The sequence below is a fragment of the Rhinolophus sinicus genome, linkage group LG11 (assembly GCF_036562045.2).
Source record: "Rhinolophus sinicus isolate RSC01 linkage group LG11, ASM3656204v1, whole genome shotgun sequence".
NCBI classification, from domain to species: Eukaryota; Metazoa; Chordata; class Mammalia; order Chiroptera; family Rhinolophidae; genus Rhinolophus; species Rhinolophus sinicus.
This window is the reverse complement of record NC_133760.1, coordinates 14,074,289-14,096,152: the sequence shown is the minus strand read 5'-3', so window position 1 is coordinate 14,096,152 and position 21,864 is coordinate 14,074,289. Positions and strand designations below refer to the sequence as shown.

Here is a 21,864-nt window from a genome sequence, read left to right as displayed (position 1 = left end):
TGCTATGAGATATGTAATGGCATTAAGGTAGTATTATCAATTTTTTTTAAAGGAGGGGCAGCTCACAGTGGCCCATATGGGGATCAAACTGGCAACCTTGGTGCTACCAGCACCACACTCTAAACTGAGCTAACCGACCACCCATCAATTTTTTTAAGGACTGAAAATCTTTTCTAAAGTTGTGATATATTTTAGAGATAGTACGTACTGAGACATTTATGGATGAAATAATTTATCTGGGATTTACCTCAAAAATAACATGGAGGTGGGGGTAGTGAGTGGGAGTATAGATAAAACAAGACTGGCCATAAACTGCTAATCATTGAAGCTGGTGATGGGGGCGTTGGGGTACATTATAATATTCTGTGTATATTTATATATGTTTAAATTTTTCATAACAGAAAGTTAAAGATGTACATTTTGATCTAGCATTTCCACTTCTAGAGGTTTATCTTAAAGATATACCACACACGAACAAAATAATTTATATGCAAGGATATTTATTATAGGTTTGAAAGAGAAAAAAATAAAGAAAAAAATTAAGGTTAAAAATTAAGAAACACGATAGAATACTATGCAGCTGTTAAAAAGAATAAGGCAGTTACATATGTATTGATATGGTCCAATCTTCAAGGTGTATGGATAAGCAAAAATAGCAATGCATAGAGATTTGCTACCATTTATGTAAATTCTTTTTATAAAGAGTATGTTATGTGTATATCTACCCTTATACAAACATAAAAATCAGGAAGTATATACAAGCACTTCACAGCAGTGATTTCTACATAACATGTAACAGGGTAGAAAAGGGGCAGAGACAGTGTGGAAACTTATGCCTGTATACCAAATTATAATTAAAAATTTTTTATCCTGTGCATGTGACTATTCAGCATGACAATTTTTAATGTCATAGCTTTGAGCCCCTCCAACTGTACATCCTAATCATTAAACCACTTAAAGAAAAATTACATATAGAACACTGCTTTCTAACCCTTTGTAGGCAGTGGCACATGCAAAAAATGCAGGTGTTTTTATGAAACATTTAGGGTATCTGAGAAGATGGATAGTACTTGGGGCGCAATGGGCCCTCTGCTCCAGACACTGCCTGGCTACCCCAAGGGCTGAGGGGATCCATTTCTTGAGATTTCTCAGATTCATTCACAAACCCTGACCCAGATATCACTGGGGTTGGATCAGCCTCTTTTCTTCATCATTGTCATCTCCTGGAGTTACAACACCCAAATTCTAAAAACATAATTCATCCAGAACAGGTGACATTCCAGACATTCCATTTAAAATTAGCTTTTTAATTTTAATAGATTGGATTAAATTAGCAGGAATTTTCCTTATATTTATCTTCATATAATCATCTACAATTTGCTTTTTGGGAGCTATCCTTGTTTTTAATAATTATTTAGCCTTGAACATGAACTGGCAGCTTCTCTCAGGGATTATCTGTTTCTTGAAGTTTCTGTAGGTAAAACAGTTTTCTTTGAAGGGATAGAGCTTTGATGACTTTTAATGTCCTTTTACAAACATTGATTTATTCAGGTATTCTACATCTTCTTGAACCAATTTTTATATTTTTGTAAAAACCCATTCTCTCTTGATTTCAAATATATTAAAGTCATGAATAGGAGCTACTTAAAATAAAATCCACACCTTCTTCATTCATAATGGTAAATGTGTTTTTTATAGATCAAATCTGCCAATTGTCTATTTTATTATATTGTTAAATAAACAACCTCCAGATTCAGTTGTTTTCTACTTCATTTTTAATAATCATTCTTATTGTTGACTTGGGTTTATGAGGCAATTTTTTCCTAAATTTTAGAGTTGACTATTCATTCATTCAATGTGCTTGGTATGTGATTTGCAATGACTAAGTGTTGGAGATCTACATTTGGAGAACTAAACTCCTACCTTCAATCCTTGGCTTCTGACAGTACAGCTTTGGTTACACTGAATTGGTTTTGGTCTGTAGAACTCACTGTCATTCATTTCTAGTTTGTAATTTTAGTTTTGATTTTTCTTGGAATGAAGGTAAACTTGGTGGTTTTAGATTTCTAAATGGCAGATTTCTTTGCCTTCTCTTCTGTTAATTTCTAATCTGCTGATTTTTTTTTTTTTAAGTTAAAAGACAAGGGGGACAATGCTTTATTGATTTGGCTCCTATGTATGGGTAGCCATAGGCTCTTAGGACTAATCTTAATTTCCAGCCTTTTGAATGAAGTATTTCTCATGGTAATTATACTTTACTACTGTTTTTCAGAATGAATTATCACAACAAGTGGTTATAAAGGCTTTTTGATATTTGATACATTCACAAGGCTCTCCTCTCATATGAACTCCTTAGCAGAAATACTGTTATTAATTAATGATAACATTTATTCAGCATACACAATTATATAAAATATCTGACAGTCCTCACAAAAACTCTATTAGGTAGGTATCACTGCTTAAAAATAAGTAAACTGAGGAACAGAGAGATTGCATAATTTGCCCAATGCTATACAGTCAGTAACTGGTGGAAATGAGATAATATTAAGTAAGGTACATGCCATGGCAAAGGCACATTCACAAAACATTTTAATAGGGTTATTTTCTATTAGGAAGTCTCAGAAGTTTAATACATTTTGAGCGGTAACAGAAGCCTTTTTACATTCATGATAATATTTTTTTCACCATAACTTCTCTGATGCATAGTAAACAGTTAGTCTGAGGCAAAAAGAACTCCCACATTTATTAAATTTTCTTCTGGTATGAATCTGATGTTCCAGAATGGAAGTGACAAATGAAGGTTTTCTGACATTAATTACACTACATTAGGCATTATCTAATATTGAATCAGGTGTGCGCACCACATAAAGGCTTTCCTATATCCCTAACATTCAAGGCTTACTATCCAGTGTGGATTCTGTAGTGTTCAATGAGCTGTGAGCCAAGAATAAAGGCCTGCCCACATTCTCTACATTCATAAGGTTTGATACCAGGATGAATTCTCTGATGTTCGGTAAGTTGTGAACTACGAATAAAGGCCATTCCACATTCCCTACATTGATAGGGTTTCTCACAAGTATGAATTCGCTGATGATGAGTCAGTTGTGAAACACGAATAAAGGCTTTTCCACATTCCTTACATTCATAGGGTTTGTCACCTGTATGAATCCTTTGATGTTGAATAAGGTATGAACTACGACTAAAGGCTTTCCCACAGTCCTTACACTCATAGGGTCTGTCGCCAGTATGAACTCTCTGATGCCGAGTAAGCTGTGCATGCTGTCTGAAGGCCTTCCCGCACTCCTTACATTCATAGGGTTTCTCTCCAGAGTGAATTCTTTGATGTCGAGTAACTTCTGAGCTATGAATAAAGCCCTTTCCACATTCCTTACATTCATAGGGTTTCTCTCCAGTATGAATTCTCTGGTGTACAGTCAGTTGTGAATGCTGTCTAAAGGCCTTCCCACATTCTTTACACTGATAGGGTCTGGCACCTGTATGAATTCTCCGATGAACAGTAAGTTGTGAGCCTCGAATAAAAGCCTTCCCACAATCTTTACATACGTAGGGTTTCTCACCGGTATGGGTTCTTTGATGCAGAATAAGTTGTGAATGCTGTCTAAAGGTCTTTCCACATTGTTTACATTCATAGGGTTTGACACCAGTATGAAGTCTCTGATGTAGAGTAAGTTCTGAAGTACGACCAAAGGTCTTCCCACATTCCTTACAGTCATAAGGTTTCTCACCTGTATGGATTCTCTGATGTTGAACAAGGTGTGAGGCACGACTAAAGGCCTTCCCACATTCCTTACATTCAAAGGGTTTTTCACCAGTGTGAGTTTTCTGATGTTGAATAAGGTGTGAGCCACGGCTGAATGCTTTCCCACATTCATTACATTCAATCAGTTTCTTGCCAGTCTCATTGCTCTGATGTAAAGTGAGGGATGTCTGATGCTCAAAAGTAGGTATGTCATCAAACGTGATTTTCACTTGCTTGAAATAGCAGTCCTGATTTACTTCAAATTGGTCTTTGTATTCCCAGTCTTCTCTAAAACTGGAGTCCTTAAAACCACAGCATTTAAGGTTTTCCATCAGCTCCCAATTGAATGACTCTACTTCAAAAATATCTTTTTGTGGAAATTTCTCACAGCTGGACTCCAAGTCTGAAAAATATTTTAAAAAGTAAATACAAGCTGTTCTCCTCTTCTAAGACAAATAAAAAAATTCTACAGTAGACTAGAGAGACAAAATGAAAATAACCGTAAAAGGTAAATGGTTGACATAAGTGTCAGGTATTGCTGTGCAATTTCTAAAAAGCACATAAAAGCACAATTATGAGAGCTTGTCTGGTGCCAGGAAACAAATTAAGGAGTTCTCAATTTTGATAGGAATCAAATCATCCAGGAAACTTGTTAACAATACAAATGTCCCTAGACTAAATCAAAATCTACAGGAGTAGGGCCAACGCATGTGTATGTGTGCGCCTCTGTATACATACGTACATGTGCGCATATACGTACATATGGATGGATGTATCTGTTTTAAAAGTTATATGTATTTTAATTGAAGATTCATATAACATAAAATTTGCCATTTAACTATTTTAAACAATTTAGTAGTTTACAATACATTCCCAATGTCATGCAACCATTGCCGCTATCTAGTTCTAAAAAATTCTCATCACCCCAAATAGAAACACTGTGCTCACTGAGCAGTCACTCCCCATTCCCTCTGGCCTCTGGAAATCAATGGCAGGGAATCACCAATTTTGTCTCTATGAATTTGCCTATTCTGGGAATTTCACATAAATAAGGCATCTGTATTTTCAACACTTTCTACCACATGATGCTGATGCCAATCAAAATGAAAATCTCTGGTTAAACTTTTTCACAGCCTTCCCACTGCACTTAGAATGAACTCTAAACACATTGCCGTGGTTCACAGGCTCTGGGCAAAGCAGGTCATTGATTGTCTTTGTTGTCACTGTGTCTCAGCCAAGGACAGTGCATATTCATATCGAACACATTGCCCTCTCCTTCCTATGTACCAAACCACAGGCCTTTGAACATCTAGATAAGTGGAGGTCTTTCCCATCTTAGACTTCTCATCAGGTTCTTCCATTTATCAGGAATCCTGTCCTGGGTTCTTTGTATGGCTGCTTTTCTCCTCCTTCAGGTCTCAGATTAAAAGTCACATTTTCAAAAAAGCTCTCAGCCTGATAACTCCAAGCATATACCTTAATTCTCTCTCACACATCTCTTTAAAAAATTTTTTAACAAAATCATCACATCTCTGAGCACTCTCTCTATATACATGTCTACTTCCAGAAAAAATTAATAATATTGGCTTATAAAAAAGTTGTTTAATTGCCTTAAAAAATTAAGTACTTACATAAATTAAAAAATATAATAAAAGCTAATGAAAATACTTTTAAGTATCAGAAAATATTTAATATTAAAACTGATTTGGTGTAATTAAAAGACATGTTTTTAAAACTTGTCAACACTGAATTACTATAAAAATTAATATACGTTTTCAATAAAAATGATATAAAATACAAAGATATGTTTTCATAAAAAATAAAAATAATTTTGTCGTAGCTATTTCAAAATTTTACCTTATGTATTAAGCTAGCTAAAATTAAATTGTTACTATATAAGAATTTTTTAAAAAATAAGCTTTAATATCAATGGTATACTTAGGTAGGGCTAAAACTTAATGTTATTTCTCTGCTAGAAAACCAAAAATTTCCTGTACTATTGGTACAAGATTTTGTTTCATTTAAATGATTTCCTATGCTCTTTATCATCAGATCTTTAATTGTTTCAGTAAAGAGTCTTAATATTAAAAAAACTAAAATTTTGTTTACAACTATGTAACCTTCTGTATTTGTCTTTAAAGTCTTTTATTGTCACTTTGTTTAAATAAATAGCAAGTATTGTTTCACAATGACCTATGATTTTATTTAATCAAATATTTTGAAACTTGATGTTTGACAACTTCCCAAAATTCAAAAATTATTTGTCTTGACCTTTGATATTTTTAAAAATTTTGAAGTTTTTCAAAAGGATCCCTAAAACATTTTAAAGACTTGTTCTTTCTCTTTATAAAAGAAAAAAAAATTAAACTAATCCTTCTTATTTAAAATGTTAAATTACATGGGAAGTGTTATCAAATAAATAATGCCAAAAAACTTACAGTCTTTTTCTGTCTCTTAAAGTTGTAACTCTTATCATGTCTTAAAAATATAAATACCCAGGAAATAACCAAAAGATTGCCCACAGAGACTGAAAAAAAAAAAGGCCTTTTTAAATTACAAACTATTACATAAGTTCCTGTACAAAATTGATTTGTAAAAAAGCTATGTTTTTACAAAACTATTAAAAAATAATAAAGATAAAACAACATAACTATATATGAAAAAAATGTATATTTTCAGTAGCGAAAGATGAAACAGAGATGTACTTTTGCTGAAGAAAAAATGTTTTTTAGATTAAGAAAAGATACAAAGTACATCTTTTTATAAATAAATAAAGTGATTTTATCCTAGAGTAAAATGTTTCAAAATTTAAAAAAAGATAAAACCTAAAAAAAAAATGTGTTACAAAAGGTTTATATACATCACAAAAGGTGTGTATATTTACAAAAGGTTCGTGGAAGCGAGAGCTTTAAAAAATTTTTATATATGGGTAAGCTAACCAAGATTAGAATAGGTAACTAAGTCAATTACATTATTTATATGTACATATGTGTGTAAACTTTCACCAAATCTCTAACCACGGCCATTTTTGTCTTTTGTCATTTACAGACATTTATTGTTGTATTCTGATGCTTTTACAAAAATGTTTCTACAAAGACATGTTTCATCTTCAGAGAAAAGACTGACATTATGGAAAAGACTGACACTCTAAAAAAATTTCAGGTACTCATAACTGATTGATATGTGACCAAATTTAAAGATGTTGACCCTTGGATTCATGTTTCCCAATTTAAAGAAAGCTCTTTCACCTAACTACACTGCTCAAAAATTTTAAATTACTAAGAAATAAAACAAACAACATCTGTTGTAAACAACTAACCCAAGATTCTGGACAGGCCTGTATAATCTACACCTTCCTTTTTTCCCTTTTTCCTCACTTTAGTCCCTTCCAATTTCACAAAAAATACGAGAGGCCAAGCACTCACTATAATAGTTATTGTTTCTTTTTTCCTCTTAATTTCTGTCTGAGAAGATAACAATGGACATCATCTCTAAAGCTACTTCACAGGTCAAAATGTACAACTAGTTACACACATAGCCAACGATGTTTAATTCAGCCCCAGTGAAGGTACCAGATTTAAAATAATGCTTTTTCCTTGGTCAGGTATTATAATGACCACCACAGCAATAGCCAACCAAAACAGAAAAAAACAAAAAACCAACTTTAAATTCCCTTGCATGAATTATTTTAGACAACAGAATTGCTCTTGACCATAGCCTAGATAAGCAAGGTGGGGCTTGCCCTGTTATTAATACCTCTTGTTGCACTTGGATAGAACATCTCTGGTAAGATAGAGATAAAACTAGAAAAAAAGTCAAATGATTAAATATAGTGTCTACTAACACTTCATGGTTCTTTAGTATCTTCAACTAACTGCCCTCAAGGATTGCCTTCTGGTTCAGATCTACTCTTCAAATTGGACTTAACATTTTGTTTGCTATTATAAAAAGTTTTGCTGTTATAAATCCTTGTCTTGCATGGCTCGATGTTATAAAGACACCATTCTGATAACGATTACTCAACGTTTTGAGATGATCACTAAGGCCTATGAGACTTCACATATAAAACCCTCAAAAAACTATAGATGTTTGCCCTTAAAAAAGCTTTCCTCTGTTCTGGTATTCTTGTTGCTCAAAGGTGGCTTAGGGCTCAAAAACAAAACAAACAAACAAACAAAACTACTTTCCTTTCTACATGGGGCATGCCATACCAAGACAGAGCCTTCCTGGAAATAAGGGATGGACAATGACATGACATACCCAAAATGAGCCACCTGAGAATGGAGAACCAATGATGCTTTTAATAACTGATCAATGCTGCTTTCTGATGATTGATCAGTGATACTTTCAAGGAAAGATCTTAATCAAAAGGGGGAAAATGTAAACAATATAAATGGAGCCACTTTAAAACGGAATCAGAGCTGCCATGCCAAAAGAACTGCATTGCACGTGCCAGAGGAATTGCCTTGCATGTCTTATGCCTCAGATCTTTGAAGTGTTAAAACAGGACAAAATAACCTTTGCACTGGGCCTAAGCAACCCTGTGCCTTGCAAAGGAACTGTCTGCAAAGATAACAAGAAAGCAGTTATTATGACTACTGGACTGATGGTTTCTACACTGAAAATTAACAACATTGTTTAGAATTAATGTCACTAAGCCATGTTATCTGCACCAATAAAAATGCCTGCCTTCTATTGATGTAATTGTTCCCCTTGCCTTTCTCATAAATACCCATCGCCTTTATCTCCTAACTGGGACCTTATTTGGGCGTCTCCCTGAGCTAATGATTCCTAAGTAGCTAGTCTTTTTTTTAAAATAAATTTTATTGGGGAATATTGGGGAACAGTGTGTTTCTCCAGGGCCCATCAGCTCCAAGTCATTGTCCTTCAATCTAGTTGTGGTGGGTACAGCTTACTGGCCCATGTGGGAATCGAACCAGCAACCCAGTCATTCAGAACTCGTGCTCTAACCAACTGAGCCACCTGGCTGCCCCATAAGTAGCTAGTCTTATTGATCTCAATAAATGCCTGTTGCCTCTCACTTTGCAAGGCCTTTTAGTTTTAGGTTAACAGTGGGTTCCTTTATAATCTACATATGGGGAAATCTTCTAACAATGAAACAATGACTCAAAATCCAAAAGCTAGAAAATACTGATAAATTCCACTGTGTAACGGTGAAAAACAAAACAAAACCTCACACATGAACAAAAAACACCAAAAGCTAAGTAAAAAAAAAGACAAATGACAGAGAAAATATTTGAAACTTATATTACAGATAAAGGGATGATCTTCCTGAGTTATAAAAAGCTCTTAAAAATTGAGAAATATCCTTAAGAAGTGAAACACAGTTACCACCTAATCCTAGGTATACACCCAAAAGAAGTGAAAACAGGCACTCAGGTACTGTGTACCAACATTCACAGCAGCGTCATTCACAGCAGCGTTATTCACAGCAGCCAAAAGGTGGAAAGAACCCAAGTGTCCATCAGCAGATGAATGGATAAACAAAATGTGATATATTATATAATGAAATATTATTCAGCCTTAAAAAGTAATGAAACTGATAAATGCTACAACATGAATGTCTTGAAAACATTACACTAAGTGAAAGCCCGATGCAAAAGGCTACTTATTACATGATTCCACTTATATGAGGTACCTAAGATAGGCAACTTCATAGAGACAGAAAGTAGAACGGAGATTACCAGGGGCTAGAAGGAGGTGAAAATGGAGAGTTATTATTTAATGGGTATAGAGTTTCTGTTTGGGATGATGAATAAGTTCTGGAAATGGATAGTGAAGATGGTTGCACAACATTATGAATGTGATTAATGCCAGTGAATTGTATAGTTAAAAATGTTCGGACAGCCTGGTGGCTCAGACGGTTAGAGCTCCATGCTCCTAATTCCGAAGGCTGCCGGTTAGATTCCCACATGGGCCAGTGGGCTCTCAACCACAAGGCTGCCAGTTCAACTCCTCGAGTCCCGCAAGGGATGGTGGATAGTGCCCCCTATAACTAAGATTGAACATGACACCTTGAGCTGAGCTGCCGCTGAACTCCCAGATGATGGCTCAGTTGGTTGGAGCGTGTCCTCTCAACCACAAGGTTGCCGGTTCAACTCCTCGAGTCCCGCAAGGGATGGTGGGCTGTGCCCCCTGCAACTAGCAATGGCAACTGGACCTGGAGCTGAGCTGCGCCCTCCACAACTAAGATTGAAAGGGCAACAACGTGACTTGGGAAAAATGTCCTGGAAGTACAGACTGGTCCCCAATAAAGTCCTGTTGCCCTTCCCCAATAAAATCTTAAATAAATAAAAAAAGTTCAAACTGGTAAAGTTTATGTAATGTTTGTCACAATTTTAAAAAATCTAATTAAATAAGATGTTGTGTTTTTTTTCAAACCCCAGAACTACAAGGAGTTAGAAAACATACTGACCAAACAGTCTGTGAAAGATAATACTTGTTATGGAATAAATAGCAATGGGCTTACTAGCAATAAAATATAGAATTTCAGTTGAGTCATACGTACTATAGACACTGAATTTATACATATTCAATAATCTGTGTTCAAAAAACATATACAGAGTGGTAGGCAGAATAACAACCCCCCACCACCACCACACATACAAAGATATGCATGTCTTAAATCCTGGAACCTGTAAATATGTTATGTTACACAGCAAGGGGGAATTAAGGTTGGAGATGAAATTATGGTTGCCTCAATCTGAGATGAGATGGGGAGATCCTGAATTATCTGGGTGGGCCCCACCAAATCACAAGGGTCCTTATAAGGGAAAGAGAGGTAGGCGCGTCAGAGTTAGGGAGAGATGTGAAGATGCCTCACTGTCGACTTTGAAAATGGAAAAGGACTCTAACCCAAGGAATGTAGGCGACCCCTAGAAGATGGAAAAGGCAAGAAAACTGATTCTCCCCTAGAGCCCTGAGACACCTTGCAGCCCTGCAGACACCCTGAGTTGAGCCCAGTGAGATGCATTTTTGATTTCTGATCTCCAGAACTATAAGATAACAAACTTGTGTTGTTTTAAGTCACCAAGTTTGTGGTAATTTGTTACAGAAGCCACAGCAAACTAGTAGACAAAGAAAACACTGAGTAATTCGTCAATGTATCACACTTGTTCAATCTTACCCTTGGCGACCACTCTCCCAAGGAAATGCAGTTTAGAGCCAACGTACCAAGAAAAGCTAGACAGTTGATTTTTGGTTTTTGAGCTTTTGAAGTGCAGATGTTATGGTGATTTAAGGCTGGTTCAGGTGCATGACAAATACAATTTTGATTATATATACTTTTCTCCTCAAACATGAACTTTCAACTCTATCTCCAAATCAGGGTTTGGCAAACATTTTATTTTCTTTACAGGACCAGATGGTAAATATTTTAAGCTTTGTGGTCCAAGAGGCACAAAACGAGGGTATTATGTAGGCACTTATATAACAAGAGAGAAAACAAGTTACCACAAAGTTTTTATCAGTGAAATTCAAAGTATAATAATAATTGATACTATATGAGGTTTAAGCATATTTTTAAAAGTCAAATTAAAGACTATTCTATTACAAACAACAGGAAGTACAACTTCAAAATCACTAGAAGATAGAACAAGTGATAAAATGTGAGCAAAACAGGAATAGCTGAAAATAAGAATGAGGAATAGAAAGTATAAAATAAAATGGCAGGAACGAGGACACATTAATTACCACAATAAATGAGGATGAATTGAATTCCCTTGTTATAGTCAAGGATGTCAGACTGATTCAAAAAGAAAACTCTAATAGCATCCTTATTACCATGGACACCCTTAAAATAAAGTGGCAATAATTGAAAAAAAATGATAAGCAAAGATATATTAATTTTTTAAGTCAACAAAAGAGGGCATTTGATATTAATATCAGAAAAAATAAAATTCAATGTTAAAAGCACTAATTGCGAAAATAAAGGGTGGAGTGTACTGATAAAAGTACAAATTGCAATGAGGATCTTTATTTCATCTTTACAAAAATGTAAAATGTAGTAGCAAAACATATAATTTAGCCTTCAGAATTTGATAGCACAAGTACAGAGAAAGTTAAAGGACAAGCAAATTCTAAACTATATTATCAAAAGGTTTATAGTTAAACAAAGAAGTGAGTGTCCTATCCAAAGAACACTTGTTTTAAATACATGTAAAACATTTTCCAAAACTGGAACAATCTGACTTATCAACAACCTTGGAAGAGAAAAGGCAGTGGAATGATTTCTTGTTTGGGATGAGAGAAAATTCCTGCCAAAACAATTCCATACTCAGTAAAAGTATCCTACAAGAAAAATGAAGAATGTAGAATGAAGACATTTTCATGTGATCAAAAACTGAGAGCATCTGTCAGCAGACCCTCACAAAAGGAAATTTGAAGGGTGTTTTTTAGATAGAGAAGAAATGATCCCAGATTGAAATAAATGAATAGCAGATTAGTCAGGAGGGGGGTAGCTGATAATTAAGTATTCAAAGGTTCCAATACTGCCTAGCAAGCACCAATTAATAATACTTGCTAACATTTATTTAGTGATCACTATTGCCTGGCATTCTGGGCATTTTCACATTATTATTAATGCATACAAAAGCCACAATAACTACATGACAGGCACTATTTTTATCCCATTTGCAGAGGAAAAAACTGAAACACAGAGAATTTAAATAACTTACCTAAACGCACAGAGCTAAGTGGCAGAGCCAGGATTTGAACTCAGGCAGTCTGACTCCAGAGTCTATCCTCAGACACTACTACACATCCTTCTCTCTCAAAGGTTAAGAGAATAAATGAATTTCTGAATTAAGTAATGTGAGATGCTGTTTTTAAGGGATGAAGAAACTTACAGAAAAAAGGATCCAAAGTACAAGTGAAAAAGCTGCCACTGGAGAAGATGGGAGCACATCCCTTTTTGGAATTGGAAGAAAATATGAGAAGAAAGAACAGAGAGGAATTAGCGGGGATAAGGGCAAGGTTCCCCTGAAAGCTGATGCTGACAAGGTCTTTGTTCTTCATGTCTTCAAGTCTCAGGCTTTTATTCCTCAGTTTTTGGTAGGGCTTTGAGGGGAGTTTCCTGATAAAAACTCAAATTACTATTACCATTTGACTCACCCACTGGGCTATTATGCCCAATGACCTCCCCCATTGGATCAACCCTTGCTCACCTGGACACCATAGTCCTGTTATATCATTTGCAATCATCCAGGGTTCTTTCCTTTGCTCCAATAAGGAGATGACATCAGGCTTAGAAACGGAAAGTCCTGTTTATAGGAAAAGAAATGGCGAATGATCATGCTATTTCAAAATTCAAACTTAGTCTCTTTGTCACCACGAAGTGAGGCAATTATATAAAGGAAAGTATGAAGGTTGTCCAAAAAGGGGGAAGATGGAGGTGCCAATGGAACTACCCATTTCCACTTCCACAAAGCACAAAACAATTCCTTTGGGAACAGAGCAGAAATTCAGCCAGAAACTTGTAAGTCTCCCTAAAAATTCACCATGAAAACACCAGAAATTTCAGGCTAGCCCTGAATTATTCGGAGTAGATGACTATGGTGGTTATTCTCCATTCACTCTCTTGCCCCTCTAATCCACTCCTTGCTGTTCCTGGCCCTGTGCTCTGTGCTCCAGACAGCTTACCTGTAAGGACTATATAATACTGGCCCTGTCGTTTTTTCACTGGGTGTGGCAAATGGAAAGCAGCAGGAGATCAGCAGGCAGGAGGAGACAGAGTTCAGGGTATTTTTTATCTCTTTCCCTCCGCCTTTGAGTTCTGGAAGTAGCTATAGCTGCTGTCAGCCAGGCCCTTCTCCATGATTCTAGTTCTCACAATCTTCCACTGACAGTTTCCTTCCTTTACCCCTTCTGGCCAGAGGTGGTAACAGCCACCCACTGTTGTAGTCCCTGGGAGCCTTGTTTCTCGGGCTGGCGCTCTACTATATAATTCCTTACCTAGTGAGACCAAGTTACCAAAGTTCTCCAAAGTCACATCTCTGTACAAGTCCCTCTGGGCAGGTTCCAGGCACTTCCATTCTTCCTGAGAGAACTCTATGGCCACATCCCTGAATGTCACCAATCCCTGAAACAATGAATCCACTCATTACTAGTAAATGAAAGGACTTTATTTTTTTCATTACAAAAATTTTCAAAACACACAAAAGTATACAGAAGAGTATAATGACCCTCATGAATCCATCACTCTGCTTCAACAATTAACAAGACTTTGCAAATCTTGTTTATCTCTTCCCTTCCATTTTCTACCCTTGGTGTATTTTGAGGCAAATCTCACATACCAAACATCATAGTATTTCACCCACAAACACTTCAGTATCTAACAGATAAGAATTTTTTTAAAGCATAACCAGTATATCATTATCACACTTATAACACTAATTTCCTAATAATCAGATCAAGTTTCAGATTGCCCCATTTTTCTCAATAGTGATTTTTTTACAGTTGGTTTGTTCAAATCAGGATTCAAACAAGATCCACAGTTTTGTTTAGTTGATAGGTTTGCTAAAGTCTCTCAAATCTCTAACAGTCCCCACAAACCCTTTAAAGTTTTTATTGATATGTGTTTATTAAAGAAACATTTGAATCCGTTGAATTCCCCACAGTTTGGATTTGGCTGATTGCATCTTTATGCTGTGGTTTTAACATGTCATTCTACTTCCGTATTTTCTGTGAAAAGGTAGTTAGATCTGGAGGCCTGATTAACATATTTTGGGGGGGGCATGAATATATCAGAGGTGGCACTGTGTGCTTCCTGTGGCGTCCTATTAGGAGGCTCCTAATGACTGGCTGTCCCATTTTTAATGAGGTTAAAATTAATGAGTCGGTTCATGATTTAACAGGGGCCTAGCAAATAATGGTCTTTTAAAATGCATCGCTTTTTACCATTTCTCCTTTGAGATAATAAAAAAGAAAGAATCCAAAATGTCTTATCTTAAAATATGGGATTTATAGAAGTTTTAAATCTCTCCTGAAGATTCAGGGCATAATCAGTCTGCGGATCTCAAGCTACTTGCAGGTTATACCTTCCCCTTCAGGATGTACTTGGGATCATGCAGAGGGTGGTCTAGTTGTCACAATGTTGGGGAAGGTTCGGCTGGGGGGGCAGTGTGCTACTGACATTAGAGCTGGCATCAGGAATGTTAGGTGTCCTGAACGGTCGGGGCTATGTACCTAATTACCCATACAACAAAGAACTATACTGCTGAAAGTGACAACAGGGTCCCCACTGCTTCTGTTTGTTAGTCATCATGAGCATATTTCTTGTTTTAGCAAATTTTATAATAAACACAAGGGTCTTTTATTTGTTATATAACATTGTACTTTATGTCCCATAAAATAAAATTATTCCATTATTTTGGGGCATTTAGCTTAAATAAGACTTGTAAAATCTTCAGTTTATTGTATACTTGATAATATCTGTCATCCTTCACTGTCTGCTTTTCCTTGTTTCTAAAATTAGAAAGTTGATGGAAGTTATACCTACCTCAGTCACATAAATGTGGCCCACAACCAACACATATTGTTCAACTTCAAAATGGACCATTTTATTTTCATCTCTCATAAATTCCCTTGCAAGACTGAAGAACATTTTTTACATTAATTTTTCAATTACAGTTGACATTCAGTATTATTTTATATTAGTTTAAGGTGTACAGTATAGTGGTTAGACATTTATGTAATTTATGAAGTGATTCCCCCCAATTAGTCTAGTACCCACCTGGCACTGTAACTAATATTTTAGTTATTAAAATATTATTGACTATATTCCCTATGCTGTACTTTATATCCCTTTGACTGCTTTGTAAGTACCAGTTTGTACTTCTTAATCCCTTTACCTTTTTTACCCAACCCCTCAAACCCTCTCCCATCTGGCAACCATCAGTTTGTTCTCTCTCTGAGTCTATTTCTGTTTTGTTTATTTCTTTATCTTATTCTTTAGATTCCATATATAAGGGAGATCATATGGTATTCGTCTTCTCTGACTTATTTCACTTAGCATAATACCCTCAAGGTCCACACCGAAGAACTTCTGATAGTGTGAAATGTTTTATGATTTTTAAAGAGGAGGTGACAAAAAATAGAAGAAAAAAAAGGAAATCACCTAGGTTAATGGAAAAGATCAAAGTTATCTTATCTTTGGTCCCATTCAACCATGGTTCTGATGAGGGAGGCTCTTAAGAGAATCTATTTCTGCTCCCTTGGTGCTCTGGTAGAAGCGCTGTGCCCGTATGTGAACACTATTGCAGAGAGGGCCACTAAGGGGGGTGGGGCACCCTCGCTCATGCCCTGGAATGGAGGAACTATGGAGGAGCAGGTTACTGCGTGGGGCTCAGCGGGATAGGGAAGTTTCAGGATAAAGAGCACAAATGTTCCTTTGATCTAGAGGGAAAACAGGTTATTTCAAGGACAGAGGAAATTTCAACTTACCTGGGCCATGGCTTTTAGAACTCCCTGACCTGCTCAGATTTCTCTAGGTTCTTCTCTTGGACAAGTACAGAGTCCTGAAAAAGCAGAGTCGGGGGAGAAGGGACAAATCTCTCATAAACTGAGCTCGCCTCAGCACTCCTAAACAGACAAGCTGAAAACGACTGACTGTACTTCCAGCGTCCCTGCTCTGCTTCCCTGCCTCCCCTTGTCCCACCATACAACCCTAATGCTAAGAACTACAGAGTTCACAAAACCCAGACCCTCCTTAAACCCCAGGGAAACCAAAAGGATTCAAGGCACGTGTGCCAGTACTGACCCAGAACCCATGTACCTCAGCGGGAGGGATTCTGGCCTGGACAGTCCCTCATTTTGTTGCTGCTAATCTATGCCCTAAATGGGGCGTAGACAGCTCCCACCTGTTCCAAGCAGCTCTTCCTTTGCAGCTGCAGCAGGGAAGATCATGACTCAGACTCACCCCTTTATCCTGTAAGCATGAGGACAGTGCCTGCAAGGCAGGAGCACAGCATACCTGTGCAGGCCAAACCTTCTGAAAAAGACTTGAACAGTCTTCCAGCTTCTCTGGGTTCAACAGGCAAAACCTTTTGGGTACCTCCCTGGCTCTACTTTCTCCTTCTAAGTCCAAAAGGGGGCCATGCCACCCATACCAGAGGCTTTGTCAAAGCCTCCAGCCACAGCTCACCTTGCCAGACTGCAGTGAAAAAACCACAGTAATGCAAGCATCTTATGAGCATACGTGCACAGCCACAATACTGACATGAGTGCAAACTCAATCTGTAGCAGCCTCTTGGCCCAGCACTCCTTACTTTCCATTTAAACCCTCCCTATTGCTTTCCTGCAGAACACCACTTCCTCACTTGCTGGCTGTTGCTGAGGTTAGAATTCTGTGGAGAATAGCCTGTACCTCAAGGTAATGAGAACTCAGGGGTTTTAAGGAGGGTAGTAAGGCTGGTTCTAATTAAAGGTGCAAGAAGCTTCCACAGTAGGAGTGTCAGAAGGAAGACTAATTTAATCAATGGGGGTGGTGTCAAGGAAAATTTCCTGTAAGTTACAGAGCATGATTTGGGATCTAAAAATCAGAGAATTTGAATAGACACAAAAGGGACAGAAGAGCATTCTGAGCAGAGTGAAAAGCAGTGGCAAAACAGTGGACCAAAAATATAATATATGGTATGTTCGGAGAACAGAAAATAATTTGGAATGACTTGTATAGTTTGGCGAAAGGTCTAGACCAATGCTGTCCAACAAACTATCTGTGATGATGGAAATCTGTACTGTCAATAATGTAGCCATTAGCTGCATGTGGCTACCAAGCATTTGCAAAGTGGCTAGTATGACTGAGGAACTGAATTTTTTACTTAAATTTTCACAACGTTATCTCTAGGTGTATAATTATGAGGGATCTGTTTTCCTTTTTTCTGTATTTTCAAGTTTTCCCTTAAGCATATATTTTATAATCATAAAGAATTAATTCCTACCTCCTCAATGGGGGTACATTATAAAAGGAAATATGATGGAATGATTCATGAGTGACAGTGAAGTAGTTGACTTAGGGAACTTGTGTGCTGAAGGAGCTTGATTTTCTCCACAGTCCTAGAGCCTTTGAGGGACATATTCTCAAATAATAACTTAAAAGGTCCTGACTTCCCATGGAGGAGGTGAGCTTTCATACGAAAGACTTCCTGTTTCCTTAGTTCCCTCACTCACCTGTAGACAGGCCTCTTGTCAACCCTCTCTCCACATTCCAGGATGTCCTCTTTGCTCCAAAAAGAAATCACTCCTACTTTACAGAAGCGACCTCCTACATATAGAAAAAGAAATGGGTCTTAGCCAATGTAGTAGACATTACTAATTTTATTACTAATGTTTCACCATTTTCCAGTTTTCCAGTTATCTACTTTTCCTCTCCTTTTGGGCACACAGAAGGTGACATTTTTCAACGTTTGCAGTTAGGCAGGGCCATAAACTGGTTTTGGTCAATGGAATGTGAGCTGCGGTGATGTATGTCATTTCAGTCTGAGGCACTGGAAAGACTGCACAACTCCCGAATCTTTCTGTTCTCTGATGTGGTGGCCAAGGAGGTGAGCATTTCAGGAGGTACAGCAACAGGCTGGTGGAGTCTACTTTGGTCTGGGACCCTGTCTATGTTGGCCCGCACTGGGCATGTAGCATGAGCAAGAAATAAAAAATTATTTTGTAAGCCACTGAGATTTGGGGGTTGTTTGCTACCACAGCGTAACAGCCTATCCTACCTAATAGACGAATTCAGTTATACTATGACCATATACAAATTCAGACTCAAGGCAGTCCTTGGTCAATACAAGAAAAAGCAATTAAAAAAAAAAGAGCAGAGCTGTCCATTTCTAACTCTACATGTCTCAAAGGGATTTTTCACAAACCCACAATATGAAACAAAAGTCCCAAAAAAGGCAGATTATGAGTTACACAAGTTGATCTTGACCTAGCAAAACCACGCTCCTCTAGATCTCTAACAGCAAATCTTAGTTCAAATATTTCCGAGCAAAGTTCAGCCATCTATACACCAGCTAGTAAAGCTCAAAACTACTATAACCCTGGAGTTTCCCTATCTCCAAATTAACAGACATTCTTATTCTTTAGAGACCATGGGTCCCACATCACACAGGGCCTGGGTAAAGTTGCCAGGTCATGAGAACTAGACATTATATAGGTATCTCTACTTTACCACTAATAATCTATTCCTGAAAAAGCAATCTTTCTGAGTAAAAACTCTAATCAGGAGACTTTTTCCTAATATTTAAAATGTGAAAAGTATAATGCATCATATTTTAACACAAAACCCCCTAAATAATTTCCTAAAACAATTAAACACAACAAAACACCTACATACAAGTAATAAACTATTATATTAGGATAAAAATTTCTTAAAACATCACTTCTCGATCACCAGTTGTTACAGGTATTAAAAACTAGTTGCTTGTGTGCAGGAACATGGTCTCTCTTAGTGTCATGAATATCTGCACATCCCTTTCGTTGATATGCCCATCTGTACGCTTATCAAAATATTTCCATGACTCTGAGGTTTTCACTAACTGTATTTCTGGTGTAATTTGAAATTTTTCCTATATGTCATATTTTAAAATGTTGTATTGAATTTTTTGGATGTAAACAAATTTTTCCAGTATAAACATCAACCGAAATCAATCTATTGAGAGATACGTACATTCTCAGGCAATGCTCAGTATTCTGGGTCAGACAATAGCAGATTAAATACATGAAAGATTTCTATAAAGCATTAATTCTAAGTATTCACGAATTTAGTAATAATGTAATAGTCAATAACAAAAAATGTTCAAGATATGATTAGTGAGGAAAAAGCAGATTACAAAACAGCTTGGCATCAAGTGGTCCTGTTTATAAAATACACGTATATATCAACATAGACAATACAGATAGACAAATCAGACAGAAAATGTGTGGGAAATTTTATTCTTAAAGATTACTTTGGTTATCTCTGGATTGTGATCTTCAATTTTCTTAGTTTTATTTAAGTCTATTTTTTTTTCAATAATCACACATTCATTTTTAAATGTGTATTTTTAAATTCTGTAAATGTAAGCCGCTCCCAGCAGATGAAAAAGAAAATGCCTTTCTTTTTTTTAAACAATCTTTCTTTGAACATGAAATAATAGCTCAGCATAGTCTAAAAACAGTTGTATTTCTACAGATGGCTTTTGTCGTTTTTGCTTCATCAGTTCCCAGTAGCTGCAGACTTCTTGATTTGATTTAACTATACTCGTGTACTGGAGTCCTGCCTGGAAAAAAGCACTAAAAGTCACGTGGCTATGTCCTGTGTATAAGTGATGCTTCCTTTCAGTTCTTCTTGCCAGATGGCTTTATTATGTTTCTGCACCTGCCCTATTTGCCCCAATGTTATCCAAACAGCTACAGAATCATCTTGCTCCATTGGTCATACTTTGGGTTTCTGATAATTAAAATGAAAACTTCAGGGAATATAGGTAACTCAAGGAAATGAATGTACCTCCACAAAGTTCTTACGAAATCAGTTTGACTTAGATATAATATGATATGACAATGGTTACTCTGGCCATAAAATATCTCCCTCTTATGAATTCTCATAGGATACTATCAGGCTAAATTAGTGCCCTTTACTTCAGACATTTGTATACAAGTTTTATCTCCCCTGTCACGTTAATTGCAATTTAAAAATAGAGACTGTAACTTTTTAAAAGTATTTTGTCTAGATTATTTGGTGTATTTGCAAATTCTTAATAAATGTCTAATACCTGACACCGGGGAATTCATTATAAAAATACATGAGATTGTATGCACTTTTGGGACTATTTCACAAATAAAATATAGAAATTATAAATAATCTTTGGTAGGTGGTAAAATGAATATATTAAGGTATGTCTCAATAATGAAATATTATACAGTGATTTTAAAATGTAACAGTACCATAGTCAATGCATTATTAAATGAGGCAGGCAGGTTACATATTATTATTTTTTAGGTTACAGAATTTATATAAAAGTGATACTGGAGTGACATCAGCAGCATGGCTGTGTAAAAGGTTCTCCAGATCTCTCTCCTTGAAGTTACAAGTTGGACAATTGTAATTCAAGAATGGATTCCCTGCTAAACACACAAGCACATCTGAGAGATCCCTGCTTGAAACATCTGAACGTGGGTGTATCTGAACAAACAGGGGAGGAGGGAAGCAGGGAAGGACAGAGATGGGTGCCACAGACACTTTGCCGGGAGCTCACTGTGGCACCAGAAGACTCAGGAGCAGGAGAGGAGTCGAGTCAGGTTACATTGTACACATTCTGCAGCCCTAAAGGAAATTCTGCAGTCCTAAGGAACATTCTGCAGCCCTAAGGAGCAAAGGAATAAAATCAACATTCCTGCCTGAGGAGTCACCACCCACATACTGCAGCTGAACCCAGTGACAGCGGAAGAGAGGAACACAAAGCCTGGCAGCTGTGGTCTAGCAGATGTCATTACCAGGCAGAAAACAAAGCCCCAGACTATAGCCGCCTCCCCTCACCCTCCCAGAGAATCGGGCCCCAGCAGACGCTGTAGCTATAAAAGTGTCAGGTTACAGCACACATTCTTGGCAGCTGTGAGGACTGGAGGGGCAGAAACATTTCTCCCTGGGTGGCAGGTGCACGGTGAGGCTAAACCCAGTGACAGGGGCGGAAACACAGAGATGTGGCAACTGAGGTCTGGAAACTGCCATTACAGGGAGGAGAACAAAGCCATAAATGCAGGAACCAGCCTTTCCCTACTTACCCCACTCCCACCCATTGCAGCAGAGCCTGGATGGAGGCACCTGAGATACTTCAGATAGTACAGCACTGCTGGCAGCATCTAACTGCAGGAGGCAGTGCTGGGATCTCACAGACCCAGAGCCCCACTGCCTACCACATTTCCCCACCAGGGTGGAACCTTAACACTGAGGCGACCTGGTCACAGAGGGGACGCCCACCTCCCCAGAGAATATGGGGCATTTTCCACAGCCCAGGTGACTCCGTCCCACATAGATACCAGAAGCCCCAGCAGTGAAAGTAAGAGAAAATAAAAATTTGTGCTTCAGCACCACCTACTGGAAAACCAAAGAA

General features: G+C 37.2%; 1 protein-coding gene across 1 annotated transcript in view; it reads right to left on the bottom strand.

Annotated features, from left to right (window-relative positions):
• Positions 1-480: 480 nt before the first annotated feature.
• Positions 481-21,864, bottom strand: part of ZNF565 (zinc finger protein 565) — a 33,673-nt gene continuing 12,289 nt past the window's right edge. The window contains exons 2-6 of the mRNA XM_019749936.2: positions 17,948-18,041; positions 16,223-16,296; positions 13,733-13,859; positions 12,946-13,041; positions 481-4,163 (exon numbers count right to left, since the gene is read on the bottom strand). Coding sequence (XP_019605495.1) covers positions 2,902-4,163; positions 12,946-13,041; positions 13,733-13,859; positions 16,223-16,231 — 1,494 coding nt within the window. The 5' untranslated portion in view covers positions 16,232-16,296; positions 17,948-18,041 and the 3' untranslated portion in view covers positions 481-2,901. The remainder of the gene's footprint in view (positions 4,164-12,945; positions 13,042-13,732; positions 13,860-16,222; positions 16,297-17,947; positions 18,042-21,864) is intronic.